This window comes from Nelumbo nucifera, chromosome 8 (genome assembly GCF_055504915.1).
Source record: "Nelumbo nucifera cultivar China Antique chromosome 8, China Antique-T2T, whole genome shotgun sequence".
In the NCBI taxonomy this organism is placed as follows: Eukaryota; Viridiplantae; Streptophyta; class Magnoliopsida; order Proteales; family Nelumbonaceae; genus Nelumbo; species Nelumbo nucifera.
The window spans coordinates 12,553,045-12,571,976 of record NC_142656.1 but is presented as its reverse complement, the minus strand read 5'-3'; the positions used below and the strand labels follow the sequence as shown (position 1 = coordinate 12,571,976).

Sequence of the window (18,932 nt, the reverse complement as noted above, 5' to 3'; positions counted from 1 at the left end):
AAAATGTGGGATCAGTTGACACAAACCAAGATTATGATCAATACCCAAAAAAAAAAAGAACCAAGATTATGATCGTATCACTAGGTCAGTAGTTGGACCATCTGAATCAACGATTGAAAACACTGGGCTCTACTGGACTTGATTCACATCTGCCACTGAAAGTAACCAATTTGCCACTCTTCCCACATACCAGGTTTTGCCAAAAAAAAAAAACATTTATAAACATAAATTTCAGAATTAAGAGCTTTCAACATCAAAGATAATAGTCCAGAGTTCAACATATGGAATCAATGAGAAAGACTGAACCACCCCCCTTTAACCTTTTAATGAATGGATGTCTACAAGAAAAATGCTTCAGTTGGCATAAAATGGATGAATGTGAACTTTACAGATTTAAACTTAGAACTACAGCTTTAAATTGACTCTTGGATTTACGGGGCAACAAGATTTTTCTTTTGGGTTTACTGGTAGTCTGGAATCCAGGCTCACATAGACAACCAAAGTAGGAAGTTGCCCTCTTAACAAGAAAACATACAATTGAATTATATATACCAAAACGCTTCTTTACAGTTACAGATTTCATCTAACACAGCCCTCTTATTAGGGATGAATACACATCTTACATCTTAACTGCAAATTCTTAAGAAACATTTTGCATTGAAAGCAGTCAGACTCCAGCTTGTCATCTCCTTAAAAAGTTGAATGATTTGATTGCGTAGGCGAAAATCAATGCAAAGATAACAGAAAACATAACCACCATAAGACTCGCATAACCCAAAAAGTCATGCCTGTATCCTAACTGGTCCTGAAGTAACTGTCTTATGGGCACCGAGTTGACTCCATCAGAGAGCTTCACGTGATCATCCACATCACCGTATTGGGATGTCAAAAGGCCATACAGACTCCAGGCTACAGGATTTGCCCAGTAATACCATCTCCACCAGATGGGAATCCTCTGCAAAGTAAGAGACAATTTAGTAGTAGCAAGAGGCAAACATTATAACTTGCATTAAATAGAATGGAATAGCAAAACAGAATTCATGTAGCCGACCCCATATAGTTGGGACAAGGCTTAGATGATGATAGTGAAGGCAAACATTATAACTAGTTCCTTTGGCCAAGGATCACTTTTTTATGAAGCCCATCCAGGCAAAACATTCGCTAAGTGCTCAGAAAACAATCTTTTACAATACAATCAGAAAGAAATTCTGGAGTCCTAGACCTGGTCTGAATTGTGTCAATTGCAGAGAATATCTTGCCACCAAGCAGGCAGCTAAATTAGCAGACGGGTGTGAAAACCACAAAGCACTGGTAGAAGAAAACCATTAATGCCCTGCACTCAGCCGCCAATTAAAAATGATATGCCAAGGAGGATCGGTACTCTCCTCAACAGGGCTTGAATTACCATTAACACACCTCCCTCCACCATCAGATGACTGATTCCAAGCTGCACTGAAACTTTTAGGCCTTCCATCAAGGGTAATTGCTTGACAATTCAAAGATAAATGTTCACCTCCCTTTGTTGTCAATGAGTATTAACAAAGGGATAATGATCTCCAAGCCCATTAATCAGTTTAATCAGATGTTCAGTGTCTGATTAGGTTGTCTTCGGATGATGGAAAATCTAATTCATTGCCTACAAGGCTACAATTGAATGCCAGCTCCCCTTACTCTTCTAGTTAAACCAGGTGGATAATGCCTTCATGATACACCCCAATTAAAGTATCTCAATAAACAATAAGCCCTATCCATAACACAATTCACACAGAAAAAGGGTGAAAAGCATGATAATAGGGACAAAATATTGGATTCTTCACAGTGAAATAACCATTGGAGTGAAATCTTCCATGTTTTTTTGGTAGACAGACCAAGACATGCAGCAGGATTCTAGACTCTAGTCTTAAATGTAATCTCGTCCATTTTACCAATGCCTGACATGAAATATTTGTAGTTTTTCTATGGGATTGTGGAAAGCACGCAGAAATGCCAAAAAGATTAAAAATGCCAACACTTTCAGATAAGGTTTCCATTGTGCAATCCTGTCTGAAATCAGTCCAGTTCATCAATGTGTTGGACAAAAGATTCTAGTCTAGTGGTTTCTGCACAGGTTCAATATACCCTTCTCCTACTCTAGTGGTTTCTGCGAGTTTCTTCCCATTCCAAGGAAGAAACTTTTTTGCCAAGATACTCACTTTGTCTCGTAAAATGCACATTGCATGAAAGAATGCTTATCAGAAAGGAATGATGTGCAAAATGAGCATTGTATGTTACCTTGTGAGCAACCATGAATCCACTGAATAGGTTCCACATCATATAGAAGGGAGCAGCTATAATTGCAGCGACATTATGGTTGGGCGTGATTGCAGTTGTCATCATCCCAAAAAATGTGAAGTACAATATAGTGAAATACATAAAAAATAAGTACCAAATGAACTTTGTAAGGGACCATTCAAATGCAGCCATAGAGTAGAACACGGTACTGTAAATAAGTGTTTGCACAAACACGTAAGGCAACTCGATGGAAACCTGTCCACAAGAAATTCCCAAGTGCTTATCAATTGAAAATAAATGGTTTATCAGACTATCAAAAAATTGGATAAGGAAAAAAATTAGGGACCTGTGCTATTGCGAAAGGTAGAGCTGAATACATTCCTGCTGCTCGTTCTCGGTAAGACACGAACCTTTCAGTGGAAACTACTGGTTGAACAGCTGTAGCATTAGTTATCCCAATAAACAGAACTGCTGCATACATGGACCCCATGGCATTGAAAATATCTTGTCTGGTCTCCCTGTAAAATTGAATGCAGACCCCAGTCTTATGAATATCAAAAGGAAGCTCTGAATTTTTAGGTCATAATTACAGAAGAAATAGGAGATAAAGGAAAAATGATCTAGCTGGGATGCAAATGATATCTGTTTGTCTGAATTCAAATTCAAATCCAGTCTGATAAAGGTGAGCCAAATTCAATCCATTTATAGTTGGATTAAATATTAACCCACCCCAGTCTAAATCATCATGATCCAATCCAGTAAATTGGGCACAGTTGTACAAATAAATCGATGGGATGGACTCTAGCAAAGTCCCTATAGGGGTGCTTTTGGCAAACTGTATATAATGCATTCTTTTATGGGAATCAATACCTATAGTTACCAATAAAAAGTATTTAGTTTCTTTCAGAATTTAGAGTTGCATGCACAGGTAGGGTGATTCTTCAAGAGCATTATTGTTGGCAGTTCTACAAGGAGTATAATGGGGGAAAATACTACATTACAATGGATTGATAGTAGAAGGGGACTCACAAAAGTAGTTGTGGGTTGGTTGAAGCCTAACAGTATTGCCTTGTAGACATATAGGAATGTGATAAGGAAGTGTAGGCTAAAGGCAACTTTCAGATGGACCAAATGTCAGCCAATAGAATAGCTGATGCTTGTCAGACAAGGGGTCAATAGCAGGAACCAGTTATTTAGGGGGCAGTTTCCCATGGTGGAAATTCATGATTTGTACATTTTATTGTGAACGTAAATAGGAGTTGGTAGTTGGACTAGCCCAAACACAAGGGCTTTGGCATCATTGCATGTACTTCATTTTTAACTATAAATCAAAAGAATTGATTACTAGCAAAAAAAGTTAGATTTGCATGCACTTGTATTTTGTTTTTCTTTTTAGTATTTTTCAACAGTGGTGTCTCACTTCATGCTAGTGTGTACCTTGGTTTTTGCCTTGCTCTAAAACCCCCTTTGCCCTTTATTTGCACTTCTCACTTTTAAAATGCTACTAATTCTACAAGCAGCCATTAAAACCATCAACAGCCTACAAATTCATCACCAAAGCGACTACTTAACATTTTTAAAGACTAAAGCTGATTCAGGTACATTCTCCTCAAATTTACAACAAATCTTGACTTACACATTTCAATAGTTTTCATCCTCTTGTGCCAACCCTTTGTTTATCAGCAATTTGTTTTTTTATTGATTTGTAATAAAGAATATGGTATATGTACAATAGAAAAAGTGTTTTGTGCAAAACCATCTTCCAAATGCCTTCATATTAGATCACCTATGATAAGATTATGACTTTATCACCTTCCATCCTACAAAATTTAATTTCTTTAAACCTTAGTTTTTGGAATTTTAGAAATTAATCTTACAAATGGAATTCTTTGTCCTTTTTCAAAAATCTTATCAGGATAGTTTTAAATTAAATGTGCTCATAATGTATATCAACTTAAACATCTCTACAAATTTTCATTAACATATTCCATCACAATCCTTAAACTTAATCTTTGAGTTCTTTTATTTTTCACAATCCCGAGGAAAATCTGCAATTCTTAGATATTTTGGCTATAACTTTTCTAACCCCTATCAATGTTTTAGTCGTAAAGACATACCTAAACCCTTCTTGGCCATTATGACCCCTCCTAGTCTCATCATTGGTTCTACCTCACCAACCTGTCATTTTCTAATCAATCAAGGGTTTAATGGATCAAATATAGGAGATTAATAATTTCAAACTTTAGTTGACAAAGAAATAACATAATCATCCTAGCAATAGACATCCTTGAATGATTAGTCATTTCCTGACCAAGGACTAAAATACAGTTGGAAGGTTGAGATAACATATTAAGACCCATCCTTGGTCCTGGACATTTAGGCATCATCTACCAAGTATGGGAACCATGAGTAGGGTGTACTGCAAACTTTCAAGGGAGGAAAGATCCCTTTCATCTGCAATATTAAAAATGCACTCCTTTCAAGTAAAAAATATATAACACAGTTTACCACGAGAGAAAACATCTAAATAAGGTTAAAATTAAAACTAATGCAGAAATGTCCAAAGGAAGAACCTTTTAGAACCAAATCTCCAACATATTGTTCCAAACATCAAAGAAATGATGACTGTGTAGAAGAACCGAACTGCAGTGTACTGAGGGTTTCTCCAGTAAGACAGGTTTTGCTTCCACAGGCAGGCAAGAAATTGAGCTAAAAAGGACCGACAATATTTGTTGGGAAAAAATAACTCTTTGGAATCACTATTTGGTTTGCTCAGACTTTCAACCAAATCCATGTTTTTCCTGCAGAACCCAAAAACAAAACAATTAGAGGCCTGTGAAATTGCAATTTCCAACAATCTTTCTTGAAAGAACAATACATACTGGTACAGACTAGATCTCTGGTATACTTCGGCAAAATCCACTCCAAGGCGACTTTCTTCAGAGGAGGAAGTAACCTCTAGCATCCAAGCAGCTGGATTATAACCAGGCCTGATCTTCTGGACCCCTTCAACTGCCTGCTAAGACAAAATGTATATTTAACCAAAATAATATTAGGGAGGACTCAGTGCCATTTTCCAAGGACCTTATATGAATTGACATGTAAAAGCATTAGCCTACCTCGAAAAACTCAATAAGCTTGCATGACTTGGCTCCCAATGGACCAGCATAAATAAGCTCTCCTCCCCGCTTCATAAATAAAAGCTGCAACAGGAAATGAGAAGCAATAAGATAATTTAGTCAATGTTGAATTGAGGTATGGCTGTTTTCAAGGTTCAAAATTTGGTCATGTATTGGCCCAAATCAACCAATACATACCGTACTCGTGGGTCACTCATATGCAAAGTAGGAGAGTTTTGGGGTTTTGACCTATTTCAGGGGGTAGACAGGCCTAAGACCTACCCCTGACATGTTTTTGAAAAAAAAAAAAAAACTAGAAAAAAAGGTGGCCACACCCTTGCACCATATCAGGGTGTATCGATATTTTGAACCTTAGCTGTTTTCTAGAAAATGTGAAACAGAGATCTAATAAGCATTACAATTGTCTTTAACAATACAATTGAGCATGGGTATATCCTCCATAGACAGACAGAAGCTGGCTAGAATTTACAGGATATTTGAATACTACCTGACATGAAATGATTTTATTATGGTTCTCAATTTGAGACAAGAATCTCACCACCTAAAATGGAGTGACTTCTGGTTGCAAAGAAACCATATAAATCTGTCATTTTAGGATTTCAAGATATTAACTCATTTCAATTTTTTTCTTAAAAAAAATAAATAACTAAAAGGAACTGATCAAGGTTCCTGTCTGCAATAATTTCGGCTTGTTGTCAAAACAGAGGTTTTGAACTGTACAGAGATGTGATATGGATAACTCTTTGTCTCTTTCTACTTCGCAAAGGAATCACTGGATACTAGTGCTGAAACTGGGTCATATTCAGCTTCAGCCACATCTGAATCTGATCTGATTATTGAAAAATCAAGTTTGAATCCAACCTGAAATGTCAGACTTGGATCAGATTCAGATTTAATCCAAATCCACTATTGTCTTTAAAACAAAGGAGAATTTTAAAAAGTCTTAAAAATTAGGGTGATTGTCTAGAACTCCCCTTCTCTTTTCTCCAATTACTTTAAACAAACCCTGACTTTTAACCTCCAGAGAGCCCCCTGCCAGAGAATTTTTATTATCAGCTAATCACCTTCCATCAGGCCACTGTATTGACCATGACAGAAGTTGTTTGTATAAACAATTAATTTTTTACTGACCAAACTAGCCCTGATTGCCCAACCTTAGCGAGGAAATCAATGGACCATAAAAAAAGGTAAAGATCTAATTTTCCAAAGCAAAACGAAGATCTGAATATTGTCATGGAAATCCTTTGGGTGTGATGAAGTACTGGAAATCATTGGAAGCTATTGGATAAATTTAAACAAAAGACCATTGTATCCCAACGTTGTCCACAAGAAACAGATGTAGTTAGGGGTGCTCATAAAAAACTGAAAAACCAAACCAAACTGAAAAATGCGGTTAACCAAACTGATCCATTCAGTATTTTTGGAAAGCTGAAGGACCAGTTTGGTTTTGTTACAATTTCTTTATTTCCTTTGTCTCAAGTGGAGGGTTAGAATGGTAATTTTGCAAAAGTCGTTCTTCAACCAAGGACAACTCTCTGACAGAGGGTCTCTGGAGGCTTTAAAAAGTCACAGTATGTTTAAGAGAATTGAAGAAAAGTGAAGGGGAGTTTTACATGATAACTCCAAAAATTAATTACCTCTTAACTTATACATACATAATCATATATAGTTATGTACATATAACGAATTTTAATCGAACTTGGATCTTAATTGGATCAGGTGGAATCAAATCCACATCCGATCTGATTGTTAAATGGATGCATATTTTATGATCTGAATCCAAAATAATCAGATCAGTATCAGCCAGGTTTCAGACTTTCAGGGTCCATTGACAGCCCTAATGCACATTACCCCCAACAGACCCACGCATTTGGACAAATCTCATGTGAAATGACAACTGAATTTTCCATTGTTAATGTTATTCTAGAGAAAGTGTAAGAAAATAACTTTTTTCTTTTTGCTACATGGAAGGCTCCTTCAGAAGAGATTTGGAGAAGGGATGAATTCAAAATTCGTGGACCCCTTTGGTCCTACAACCTCAACTGATGCATGTATGAACTAAGATTGAAACTTAGACCAGTAGCATCAACTATGTATATAACTGTGTTTCTAAATGCAACAGAAAAAAAGACCAAACGAATAACAATTTTTACAAATCATAACTAGGAAGAGAGAAATACCTCATCAAAGGATTCAAAAATGTCAATGCTTGGCTGATGGATTGTGCACACAATCGTCCGTCCAGTATCAACAATATTCCTCACAGTCCTCATTACAATAGCTGCAGCTCTTGCATCCAGTCCTGAAGTTGGTTCATCCATAAACACAATAGATGGATTCGCAACCAACTCTACAGCAATTGTCAGCCTTTTCCGTTGCTCTGTGGACAACCCATCAACCCCTGGTAAACCAACCAGGGCCCCACTCAATGAAGTGAGCTCCACAAGTTCCATCACCTCTTCCACAAATGCCTGTAAGTATACCATTATAGAAATCATACCATGACCAAAATACAATAAGTAATCCAGCAATGTTTTATTATTACCTTTTGTGTCTCCAAGTCAACATGTTGAGGTAAACGGAGCAAAGCAGAGAATAAAAGTGATTCACGAACAGTTAAGCATGGGGAATGAACATCGTTCTGCTCACAATAACCAGAGATCCTGGCAAAAGTTTCTTGCTTTTTGGGATAACCTGATATATAAATGCCGCCTTCTATATGTCCACCAGTTTTTCTACCAGCTAGAACATCCATAAGGGTAGTTTTACCAGCACCACTAACTCCAACCAACGCTGTCAGCACTCCTGGCCTAAATGCTCCAGAAACATTAAACAACAACTGCAATCTTTCTTCTAATACACCTTGCTGCTTCAGTTCCTGTAACAAATAGCAAATATTACACAAAAGAGAACCCTGAAAGAATCCCCCTTGGGGAAACAACAAAGGTAGTCCTTCTTAGCTTAAAGCTATTAATTTGTAGCTTTAATTTCAAGGACTAATAAGAGGTCTGGAGACTCTGCAGCCAGGATTTCAGCCCCTGGAAACTAAGAATGTTCTATTTGCTACTGCCTATAATATTGGGTGAGAGGCATAATGTACCCCATATTTCTTTTTTTTTTAGTATTGAGTTGTATTAAAAGTGAAAGCTAATTACATCATCAGCCCATTTACAATGAGAGCTTGTACATTCAGAATATACAAAAAACCTGAGAAGCCACTCAAGAAAAGGTCCAGCTTGCAAAAAACCATGAAAAGCTTTGTACACTCAACCAGGAGAACAGCAAACCTATAAGGTTGTTCTTAACTGAGTCTAAATCAGAACATTTGTTCTCTTCCCAAGGATCACATCTACTATATAAATTAAACCAACATGGCTCATTTTTCTCTGTTTCTTCACAATTTCTTGGAAAATTTCTCCTGATTTTTCTCAACCAATGTAGACCCCCCCTCTCTCTCTCTGTGATCCTTCCAGCACTCCTCCCTCTCTCTCCCTCCTCTCTCTCAAAGTATGTATCATCGACTCCTCTACAAATGCATACCAAACATAGATCTGGAATAGTATAAGTGGGACCACTGGACTGACAGATCTGTAATCCATCTCAAATAACACAATGTCCCAGATGTGTGTTATACAATGCATTATGTAGATGTGTGTTATACAATGCATTATGTTGAAAGACCATTGTTTTTTATTATTATTTGTTTGATATGGATGCCAGGGGTAGATTTTTCATTTCCTCAAACCCTCTCCCTCTCTCCTCTCTTTTTCTCCACTCTTCTCCACATTAACATACCAACTGAATTAATTCTAGATCAACAAATTATTATAAGGGGCACCATGTATTGCTTTTTTTTGTGATAATTAACAGAAGCATTATGCATCACATTGCAGTTCTTTTTAATGTTAATTTTATCTTTTATTGTTATCATGGAATCCATCTGAAGTGATGCAATGTCCAGATCGGTGGTCTATGAATGCATTACAAGGGGCACAATATATTGCATTGTAATTACTTAAAATTAATTTTATTTTTTATTTGCCCGTACTAAGTGCAAGCTCTCAGCTAGTAACAGCTACAAGATAAATGAAAACTTAGAAAGAACTTAAAATAAATGCTACACAAGGGATGGAATCTTTAAACATACCACAGGCACATCCACATAATAATTAATATTGCTGAAAGACATGGAGAGAGGTTGGAATGGAAGAACCATGCCTCTTTTCTCTTTCCCGTTTTTTCCTGCATATAAAAATTAAGTAGAACAACAACAAATGTAAGCATTGGGTGAGACTTGAAAAAAGAATAATATGAAACTTGAAGAATTAACAGTCTTACAAACCAGTAAGTGATCCTGAATGCTGTAAATATTGTCTTAGCTCAGTCACAACATTTTCACCTCTCCGCCTTTTCTCCCTTTCTCGTAGTTCTTCCTTGGAAATAACAGCTTGTTGTTTTCCCAAAGCTGTACAGGAATCGGAAACCATGATCTCAGATGGCTATTATCTTTAATAGGAACATATATGAGCCATAATTCATAATAACTAATATATGTTTAGGAGAAATTCCTTACGATTTAGGTAAGTCAGGAAAATTGTGAAGAGAATGTTAAATAAAATTGCATAACCAGCCAAAGCTCCAACGCCAATCCAATACCAGTAATTCTCAGGAAATAAACTCCGCACTTTCAACAACTCCTTGCCTAATGGTACACTAGTGTTCATCTCAGCTACCTACAATCCCACCAGATTACCACCATCTAAGAATATGTGAAATAGGGGGGAGAGAGAGAGAGATTGAAAAAAGAAAAAGTTTCTGTGCAGAAAAGCAATATTGGAAGTTCACAATAGTTAAGAACAAATAATACAACACTACAACAGTATTCCTCTACAATGCTCCTAGTGAAGCATGCATATCCAATGTGCTAAAATCGGCATTGCTTAGTTGCAGACTATGTTAGAAAAGATGGAATATTCATAATTATCAGAATGAAATAAAAAATCAAATATTCCACCAAAACTATGTAATACCTTATCCCAAGAATGCCCAAGAAATTCATTTACAGAAGCAGCATTTTGAGCGTACATTAAAGGAGAAAACCAATAACCCCAGATCCACCAACTTGGAATGCTGTCTGTCACAATAATACAAAGAGTATAAGCCAACCGACAAACTGAAGTTATTACTTATTAGAGTTTGACAATGGCAGAGATTTGGTTTTGACCTCTGGTAAGGATAAATCCCCCAAGAGCCATGACAACCAGCATTGCAAAAGATCCGAAAGTGTTGGCAACTATCATATTTCTACCTAAGGATGCCATCAGACGAAATAGAGCTATAGACATCTGGTGCAAAAAGAAAAACAACAGGAACTGCCGGAAGAATCTGAAAACCAAAACAAAATGCATCAAGTCAACCATCAAAGTTACAAAAAGAACCAGGTTAGCATAAGGAGTGGATCTTACCTAGTTATTTGTGGATCAAAACCGACTACATAGTATGTAACCACCACCCACATACCAGACTCTATAAGTGAAGTTGGGATGCTTAAAACCCAAGAAGGAAGCGTATAAACCCAACATGGATAGAAGTGCAAGTCCCTATGCTTGTAAAGCACTGGAAGTTTAGCTACCAACATGGAAACCTCTGTAAATCCATTAAATAGAATCATAATCATTGCAAAGTACAGTGCCCCCAAGTATATGATACCATCATCGATGGTGCTATGATGCATTGTTGTCCGGAAAAATACTGTCATTGTGATCACAGCAATAAACAGAAGCTGCAAAACAGTACACATGGTGCTCATAATGAGATATCATAATCTTTTACAGTCCCAAACTCTACTTATAAGCCTCCCTCCACCTCCAGTTCCCCACAAATATAAAGCTATAAGACCAGTGAGATCAGTGCTGTCAAAAATGAACCATAAGAATTCAACCCAATCCATCCTCAATTAAGTGGTCAATAAAATATTCAATATGAGGACATTACCTGAATGAACTTGAAAACATAAATAAAGGAATTTCGTTTCATAAGTAACTTCTGCCAGGAAAAGCTGTTATTAAGAAGCTCAACCCTTGAGACACCATAGTTGGATGTTGACAGGGCAGCCGGATGATTATAACGCTTGTCAAATGAAACGGCTAGTTCCTCTGACAAAATTTTACCAACACGAAATGAACGGAAAGCTTCTGCAAACTTCAACACAGATATGTACTGGTATGGGCAGTCAGGAACTGACCAATACTGCCCTTGATCTTTCTTAGAAGTAACCTAACAAGAATATCCAGATATAAAAATAAACAATCTGCAACATACTAGTTATACATAAGATCTTCAAAGCCAAATTCTTACTTATTACCTCTTGCAAGAAGTCTGCTACATTCTTCCGTTCAGGACATCTAAAACCCATGAATGCAAAGAAGTCAAGTGCAGAATTGCGGGGTCCCTGATATACAATCTGGCCTTCAGATAGAAGAATAATATCATCAAATAATTCATAAGTCTCTGGAGCTGGTTGCAGAAGTGAAATAACTGTGGTCCCATCCAGTGCATGGGTTGAATGTTTAAGATACTTGATTATTTGATATGTAGTTGAACTATCTAACCCAGTCGATATCTCATCCATGAAAAGCACTCTAGCTGGACCAACTAGCAATTCACCTGCCAAACTTACATGTAGCAGCTGTAAGCACTGAATTTTTTTGGCTCTTTTACACCAAGGAAAATTATAAAAGAAAACAGAAAGGAGAAAGGAGAAATGTCTAAATACATACCTGTAGTAAGGCGCTTCTTTTGTCCCCCTGAGATCCCTTTGAGCATTTCATCACCTACCAATGTATCCGCACAAATGTCCAACCCTAGAATCTTTGGAAGATAACAAAAAATTAAAATCGGATATGATACTGAAGAAAAACCAGAGTTGTGAAACCTAACATAATACTAACATGACAATACACATCAAAAAAGTCTACATGGTAATTTAAAATTTTGAAATGTTACGCATAAAAAGTTTATCTTGTAGAGCTAAATGCTTAAACACATTCCTGTAGAACTGAAAGGAAGATTCTAGATGGGTCACTCTGAAGCTCAACCAAAAAATTGCTTAAATTCAGATAAAAAGGAACCAATTAATTTGGATAGACCAGCTACAACCATCTAAGGGTGAGAGCCTGAAGGAAGGAACACTTTGTAATATAAACAGTTTCGCTACCAGTCAGTGTATATAAGGTAATGATCGTTTGTTGTCAACATCTCCACCAAGACATAGAGAGAGAGAGAGAGAGATGTTGATGCAATCTGATAGAAAACAAGAAATTTTTGTTCTTCTTCAACATTACTTCCACAACCATTTCAATTTGACGAGGAAGTTTCAGAGATTGGGAAGAAAGTCAATCACATGTCTCTGAAGAGTAGGGGTGGATTCAAGCCAAGCCGAGCCAAATATCTAGGTATTCAAGCTTGGCTTGCCAATAAACTATGAGGCTCGAGCTCGAGCTTAAGCTCAATTCAAACTAGAGGCTTGAGCTCGAATTTAGCTAGATTCAAAAGCTAGTAAGTTCGAGCTCGACTATGAGCCAAACGTTTTATAAAAAAACAGTTATACATATAAAAAATTATTTTTTATTTGACATATAAAAAGTTAAGAATTATAAAAACTAGTTGTTATTATTACATATCTAAAATAAAAAATATTAAATATATTATTTTTTATATGTATAATATTTTAAAATTTATTTTATATGTATGTATTCGAGCTCAGCTCGATTAGCAAACAAGCCTATATATTGGGCTCGAGCTCAGCTCAAAGCTCGGTTTAGACCAAGCCGAATCGAGCTTTTAACGAGCCAAGCTTGAATAGATTATGAAAAGCTCGACTCACGGCCACCCCTACTAAAGGGGAAGACTATAATACAAGGAAGAAATGGAAAGGAAATAACAAATTAACAACAACAATAATAATAATAGCAATAATAGCTTGACTTGTGGCCATCACCCAATGATGGTCCTATGCATCCAGGGTAGACTGGATATGAACCTAAGTGCATAATGATGGTATTAGGATGTAATGATATTCCCCTTGTATGGTCTTCAAAATTTTTATGTATGCTCATCTTATAGTATTGACCTGGTAGAACCCACCTTAGTGAAGTGTCACAAGAGCATTGGCATGAATCAATTATTAAATCCACAATCCTGTTTCCAACATTTCATTGTTCAAGAGGAAAAATGGATATATACAAAATAAGATGAAAGATAAAAGCCTTTTCATACCATCTAATTGAGATATAATTCCTACCAAAAAGAAGCACTACCAGTCTGAAAAGTCAAAACATTTTTAGCAAGGTTGGTTAAATATAGAGAGGATAATGAGATGGGACCTCAAAGACAGATACATAATTGCTATTACAGATAACAAAGATTGCAGCATGAAACCACATACCTTTAGAATATACTCCACAACAAGGTTTGTCTTCTGTCCCCCTAGTGCTAATGCCTAAAGAAAGGAATATAATTGTGACATTAAAATATACATACCAACTATGAAAAAAACAAACCACTAAAAATTAACAGAAAGAAAGGTTGAAAAAAAAAAGAGCTTTACAGGTATATACCTTCATGAATATATCAAGATCTTCATCAGGTTTTATGCCAGCATTCTTCTCTCTTCTTGTGAGCTCAAGAAGCATATCTGTTGTGTGTATACATCCATGTTACCACAATTCCTAAGTGGAAAGCTGCTCATAAACATGTACAGAGCAATTCATTAATCTTACCATATTTGAATCCAACGCCTTGACAACGTCCAGAGAACTCAAGAGTTTCCCTGACAGTCATCTCTGCCACATGCCAGTCATGTTGACTAACATATGCAGAGGTCCTCTGGGGAACAAACTCATTTAGATCATGCCCATTATACGTAATTTTCCCTGACATCTTCAAAGCATTTAAACAGTATTAACAGATAAGAAATGAATCAAGAACTCAATATATATAATACTAAGAAATCATCTTCAATTAATCATCAGGAATCACTGGGATTTACATAACATCAATTAAAATCCAGAATGTGAAACTCTTTTTTTTATCTTCTTTTTACAGATGATAGTAGTAGAACATGCTATACCCTTCTGCTTCCTTTTTTCTTAATTTCTAAGAATTATAGCACCCTGACTGGAAAGATACTGATCAAACCTAACTCAGAAAAAAGGCCATTCTACCATTTTGAAAGTAGGTTCTGCTGTGTAAACATTGTGTGCTTATAGGGCATGTCTGTGCGCGTGTCTGTGCGTGTGTTGAGAGCGAGAAAGAGAGAGAGAGAATTCATTTATGTGCTTAATATTCTCATTCTTGACAATGTTCAGATGAAAGTTCTAATTCAATTTAAATTCTATCTACTGCCCTAGTTTCCAACACTTCCACTTTGATTTATTACTATCTGAAAGAAATTTTCAACTTTTATACCAAGTGAGAAGACACCCTTGAAAGCTCACGTCGCCGAATCGCCAAGCCATTTTGTACATTGTGTTATAAAATACTTGTATAATCTTCATTTTTTTATATTATAATTATAAAATAGACATTATCAAACTAAAATAATCATTTTTTGTATTTATATACTACTTTCTTTCTATTATTTTTTTGTTTGTTAGGGTTTAATCAACACACAAACATTGCTAAATGCTGTATTGAACCCTCAAAGACTTCAAAACCTAAACCAATAAGGAAGAACTTAAAATTTTGTCTAATCAACATATTTTCTTCTTCCTCTGCTTCCACCTTTTCTTTTCTTCTTTTCCTACAACAAATAGGGGTTCGGCCCCTATATTTTTTGAATTTTCTTTTCTTTCTTCTTTTTCTCCTCATGAACATGTTGATTTTCTATACTTTAACATGAAGGTTATACTTTTCTTATGAAAATTATGGATAATTATTGAAATATGCTTATGGAACCTAGGGAACTACCCTAGGATACATGTTTTTTACTTAAAAAAATCCATCACCTAGGCGACTAGGCAATAAGGCACCCCCTTGGCGCCTTGAAAACTATGGGAGCGACTTCCCCATTTATGAAGAATGTACATACATATAAAGGGAAAATCTATGATGCTGGATTCTGGAAAGGTATGATACCAGAAGAGCATTGACCAATCAAAACACTTCGTGAATTTTGATGAAAACCACCCTGATTAGTTACCACTTTTTTGGTACCCATTGATTGGTTAAAAGTTTTCCCGGTATCATAGTCAAACCCACATATAAATTGTCAAAAACAGGATATAACATTATCATGGCAACCTACTTCAATCTCAGTAATTAAAGTTTTACATGGTGTTTGGGTTGTTCAGGTAATAGAAGTGGAAATTCTAGAAGGGGAGTCAAGACAAATGGAAAATGGATTTACTACACCCCCCCACCCCACCCCAGTAGATTCCAGAGTCTGCTATAACAACAGAAACACATAAATATCCACTGTTCTTGGGTTTCTTCTCCATTCTTTCTTTGGAGCCAAATGGTAGAACTGATCTTGTTGGTGTATTGCCACTTCTGCCCCAATCCAAAGATAACCTCACATCTTGGATGCGTCATGATTTTGGGGGTACAAACACAAGTTGATTATTTATCATATGCCAAATAAGGACAGATTACATTTAAATTTAACAGAGGCTTGTCTGAATCTCAATAAAATGACCCAAGTAAATGAACACCAGCTTCAACATTTGACAGGCATCATGCAACCAAGCTCTTCCATATGTTAGAACCTAATTTTAGGAATAAAGTGATTTATATTCTAATACTATATACCTTTATATTTTCATTTTTTAGATGAACATTAATATTATCTGTAAATTATCAAATAACCAAAATCCATTGAAGATCTTGAGAGATTTTCTATCCTATTTGCACAATTGCACCCTATACCCGATCCCTGTCCAGGATTCCACCATTGCAGATACCTTACCATACCAAATAACAATGATCCCACTAATATCAGTAGCAAGACCAATGACATGGCATACTAGCATGAAAAATAAAGATGGTACCTGCAAACCAGGTCCAAGACGTCCTGCAAGGGCCAAAAGCAATGTTGTCTTTCCAGAACTAGGTGGACCCAGTAGCAGTGTCAATCTACAAAGCACCACCAGATAAGTGATCAGAAAACCTGAACCACCAGTTCCGGAATTGGATTTCTATTGCAGTACCTTACCTGGAAGGCCTAATAATCCCATTTATCTCATCTAGAATTGACAATCTCTTCCTCTTGCCAGGAAAAATCCTCAATTGCCTTAAGAATGCCTTGACAATATAACAAGTAAAAATCAGGAAAAAGAAGCTGCAAAAAATTCAGATTTTTATACTCAAAACCTGTTAGAAATTACTGGATCTTACCTCAGTCATGTTAAAAATGAAGTTGGGAATGGTTGGTAATGCTCTGCTACCAACATGGACATAAGTATCCACTTTCAGATTCTGAAATCGAACCTCAATTTTTGGAAATTCCAGATCAACTCTGCAGTGCAGAAAAAGAAGAAGCATGTCTACAATGATGCCTATGCAAAAAGGTCTCACTCGCAAGAAAAATGTAAGAGAAAAAGTAGAAAACTAAAAGGTAAAATGATAGCAACATGCAGAGTTCATCACTAAGACTTCGACAGTTGAATTTCAGGCACCAAATGACATCCATGGATCAACCCCCCACCCCCCAAAAAAAGCAAAAAAGAAAAAAAGAAGTGACCATTTGCATAAGTGGAATAGCATACTCTTAGTCAATGGGAAAATACCAAATCATTGAAAATAAATAAACTTAACAATTTGCATTCAAAGGAAATAAGACAAGAGAAACTTTCCCCGATTCATAGAAAACCAATGAGAAAAAAAAAAAAAAAAAAACAGAAATTAAACACCATAAGCAAAATAAAACGAGGACAGAAATACTTCTTAAGTTCTGTTTTTTTTTTTTTTTTTTTGGTATTATACGTTTCGAGTTCAAGAGCAGAAAAGGAAAAGGAAAAGAAAAAGGTTATCCAACCGAATAGAATTAACAAACGCAAAACTCAAGCTTGAACGTTCAAAGAGAGAGGAAGAGAGAAATATAGGAATGCAAATTCGAATTTCAAAGGCAAAAATGGCAAAAGAAAAAGTAAACAGTTTAGCGTAAAGTCTGAAAGATAATAGAAAAGTTACACCAATTATACCAAAATGATGAGGATCACTAGTAGCATCTAGCATCTACTCGCTGTAAACAGCTAAAATTAATAAATAGCTATAGAAATATAAGAGAGTAGAAGAGCATTTACGCGTCGAATCTCCGCCGTATCCGATCAAAGAAGCGCTCGGGGTCTTGATCGACCGAAGAGACCAAGCGATCCAACACAAGCTTCTGCTCCTCGACTTCAAGCTCAGAGATATCAACCTCGGAGGCATCTCCAATAATGTTCCTGAAAACTCCTCTACGGGCCCGGTCGTACGTGGGCAACCTCTCCAATGCGGCCCAGGTGAGAGCCTCCACGTCGTCTCCATCTTCCCTGAAGGAGCTCGACCTTGCAAACACATTCTCTGCGGAACTCCACATGGCGGTCGAGCTCCAGCAGAGAGAAAGAAAAAGAGACAGTAAACCCCAACCCTAGGTAGTGAAAAAGGAGAAGGATGAGAAGAGTGAAGATAAGAGGAGAATTTAATGTGGGTTCTGCGGTCGGCATTGTAGAGTAGCAGTGTGCTTCCATCCAACGACTTAAGCAGCACCAAACTGGTTGTTGAGCGTGCATTAATGGCTGTCGAGATTTTTCCCTACTTTTTTATTTATTTTCTTTTCTTTTCTCAACTGAATTTCCCCTCTCTCTCTCTCCCTCTCTCTCTCTGGATGTGTACTGTTCAGAGTGTTGTACAGAGTGTATGTTTGGTTGGGAAATTTGCAGTTTTACCTCCGGTTTGAGAGAGAGAGAGAGAGAGAGAAACACGAAAGTTCGGTTGGAAGAAAGTGGAGTGGAGTTGACTATTGAGAATTTGAGCAAGCGAGCCAGCGATGGTTTGTTCATTGTCGCGGGAAAAAAGAACAAAAAGGCGGTGTTTCCGAGAGAGAGATTTAAATTAAACGGTTGAGAAGTAGGGTTTAGCAAAAGCTAAAACGGTTGCAAAAGTAATCTACTTAATATTAAAACCCAGAGTAGTTAAAGAGAGATTCGATTGCGATCCCGGTTAAGCTGCTTTTGTCTTTTTCGTGTTTTCATGTATCTCAATTCTCCCTACTAAAAATATACAGATGGAAATTGACCATTAGAGATTTGGAGTGTGGCGCCACGTGTTTATAGCTTAGAGTTAGGTGAATCTAAAGTAAGTACCATCGTGGCTCATCTCAAAACCGTTGGTTTGGAATCTCCCACTTGAAAAATATAATATATCGTAAACATAAAATAATCATAGGCACAAAATAGAAAGCCCGCTGTGGGCAAGCAACTTTTGCAAATCCAAACTTTTCTCTAGAAAATGAAAATCCAACCCAATTGGGTCTTATTATTA

General features: G+C 36.6%; 1 protein-coding gene across 1 annotated transcript; it reads right to left on the bottom strand.

Moving 5' to 3' along the window:
• Positions 1-518: 518 nt before the first annotated feature.
• On the bottom strand, positions 519-18,121 carry ABCG32 (pleiotropic drug resistance 4). Its single transcript, XM_010251605.3, has 24 exons — positions 17,714-18,121; positions 16,806-16,926; positions 16,624-16,712; positions 16,460-16,544; positions 14,192-14,351; positions 14,030-14,106; positions 13,858-13,911; positions 12,191-12,281; positions 11,776-12,077; positions 11,406-11,687; positions 10,877-11,193; positions 10,636-10,796; positions 10,442-10,545; positions 9,985-10,144; positions 9,754-9,876; positions 9,559-9,653; positions 7,957-8,289; positions 7,592-7,882; positions 5,391-5,474; positions 5,154-5,287; positions 4,845-5,072; positions 2,618-2,789; positions 2,272-2,526; positions 519-955 (listed from the first exon to the last, which is right to left on the bottom strand). The coding sequence occupies exons 1-24, from the start codon at positions 17,986-17,988 to the stop codon at positions 683-685; spliced, it is 4,266 nt and encodes a 1,421-aa protein (XP_010249907.1). The 5' UTR covers positions 17,989-18,121; the 3' UTR covers positions 519-682.
• Between the last annotated feature and the right edge of the window lie 811 nt (positions 18,122-18,932).

Coding starts and splice junctions, on each gene's coding strand:
- ABCG32 (XM_010251605.3), bottom strand. CDS start 17,988: ATGTGGAGTTCCGCAGAGAATGTGTTTGCAAGGTCGAGCTCCTTCAGG. Junction 11,688..11,775: donor TAGCAGACTTCTTGCAAGAG/GTAATAAGTAAG, acceptor TATTCTTGTTAG/GTTACTTCTAAGAAAGATCA. Junction 10,145..10,441: donor TTGGGCATTCTTGGGATAAG/GTATTACATAGT, acceptor GTGGGATTGTAG/GTAGCTGAGATGAACACTAG.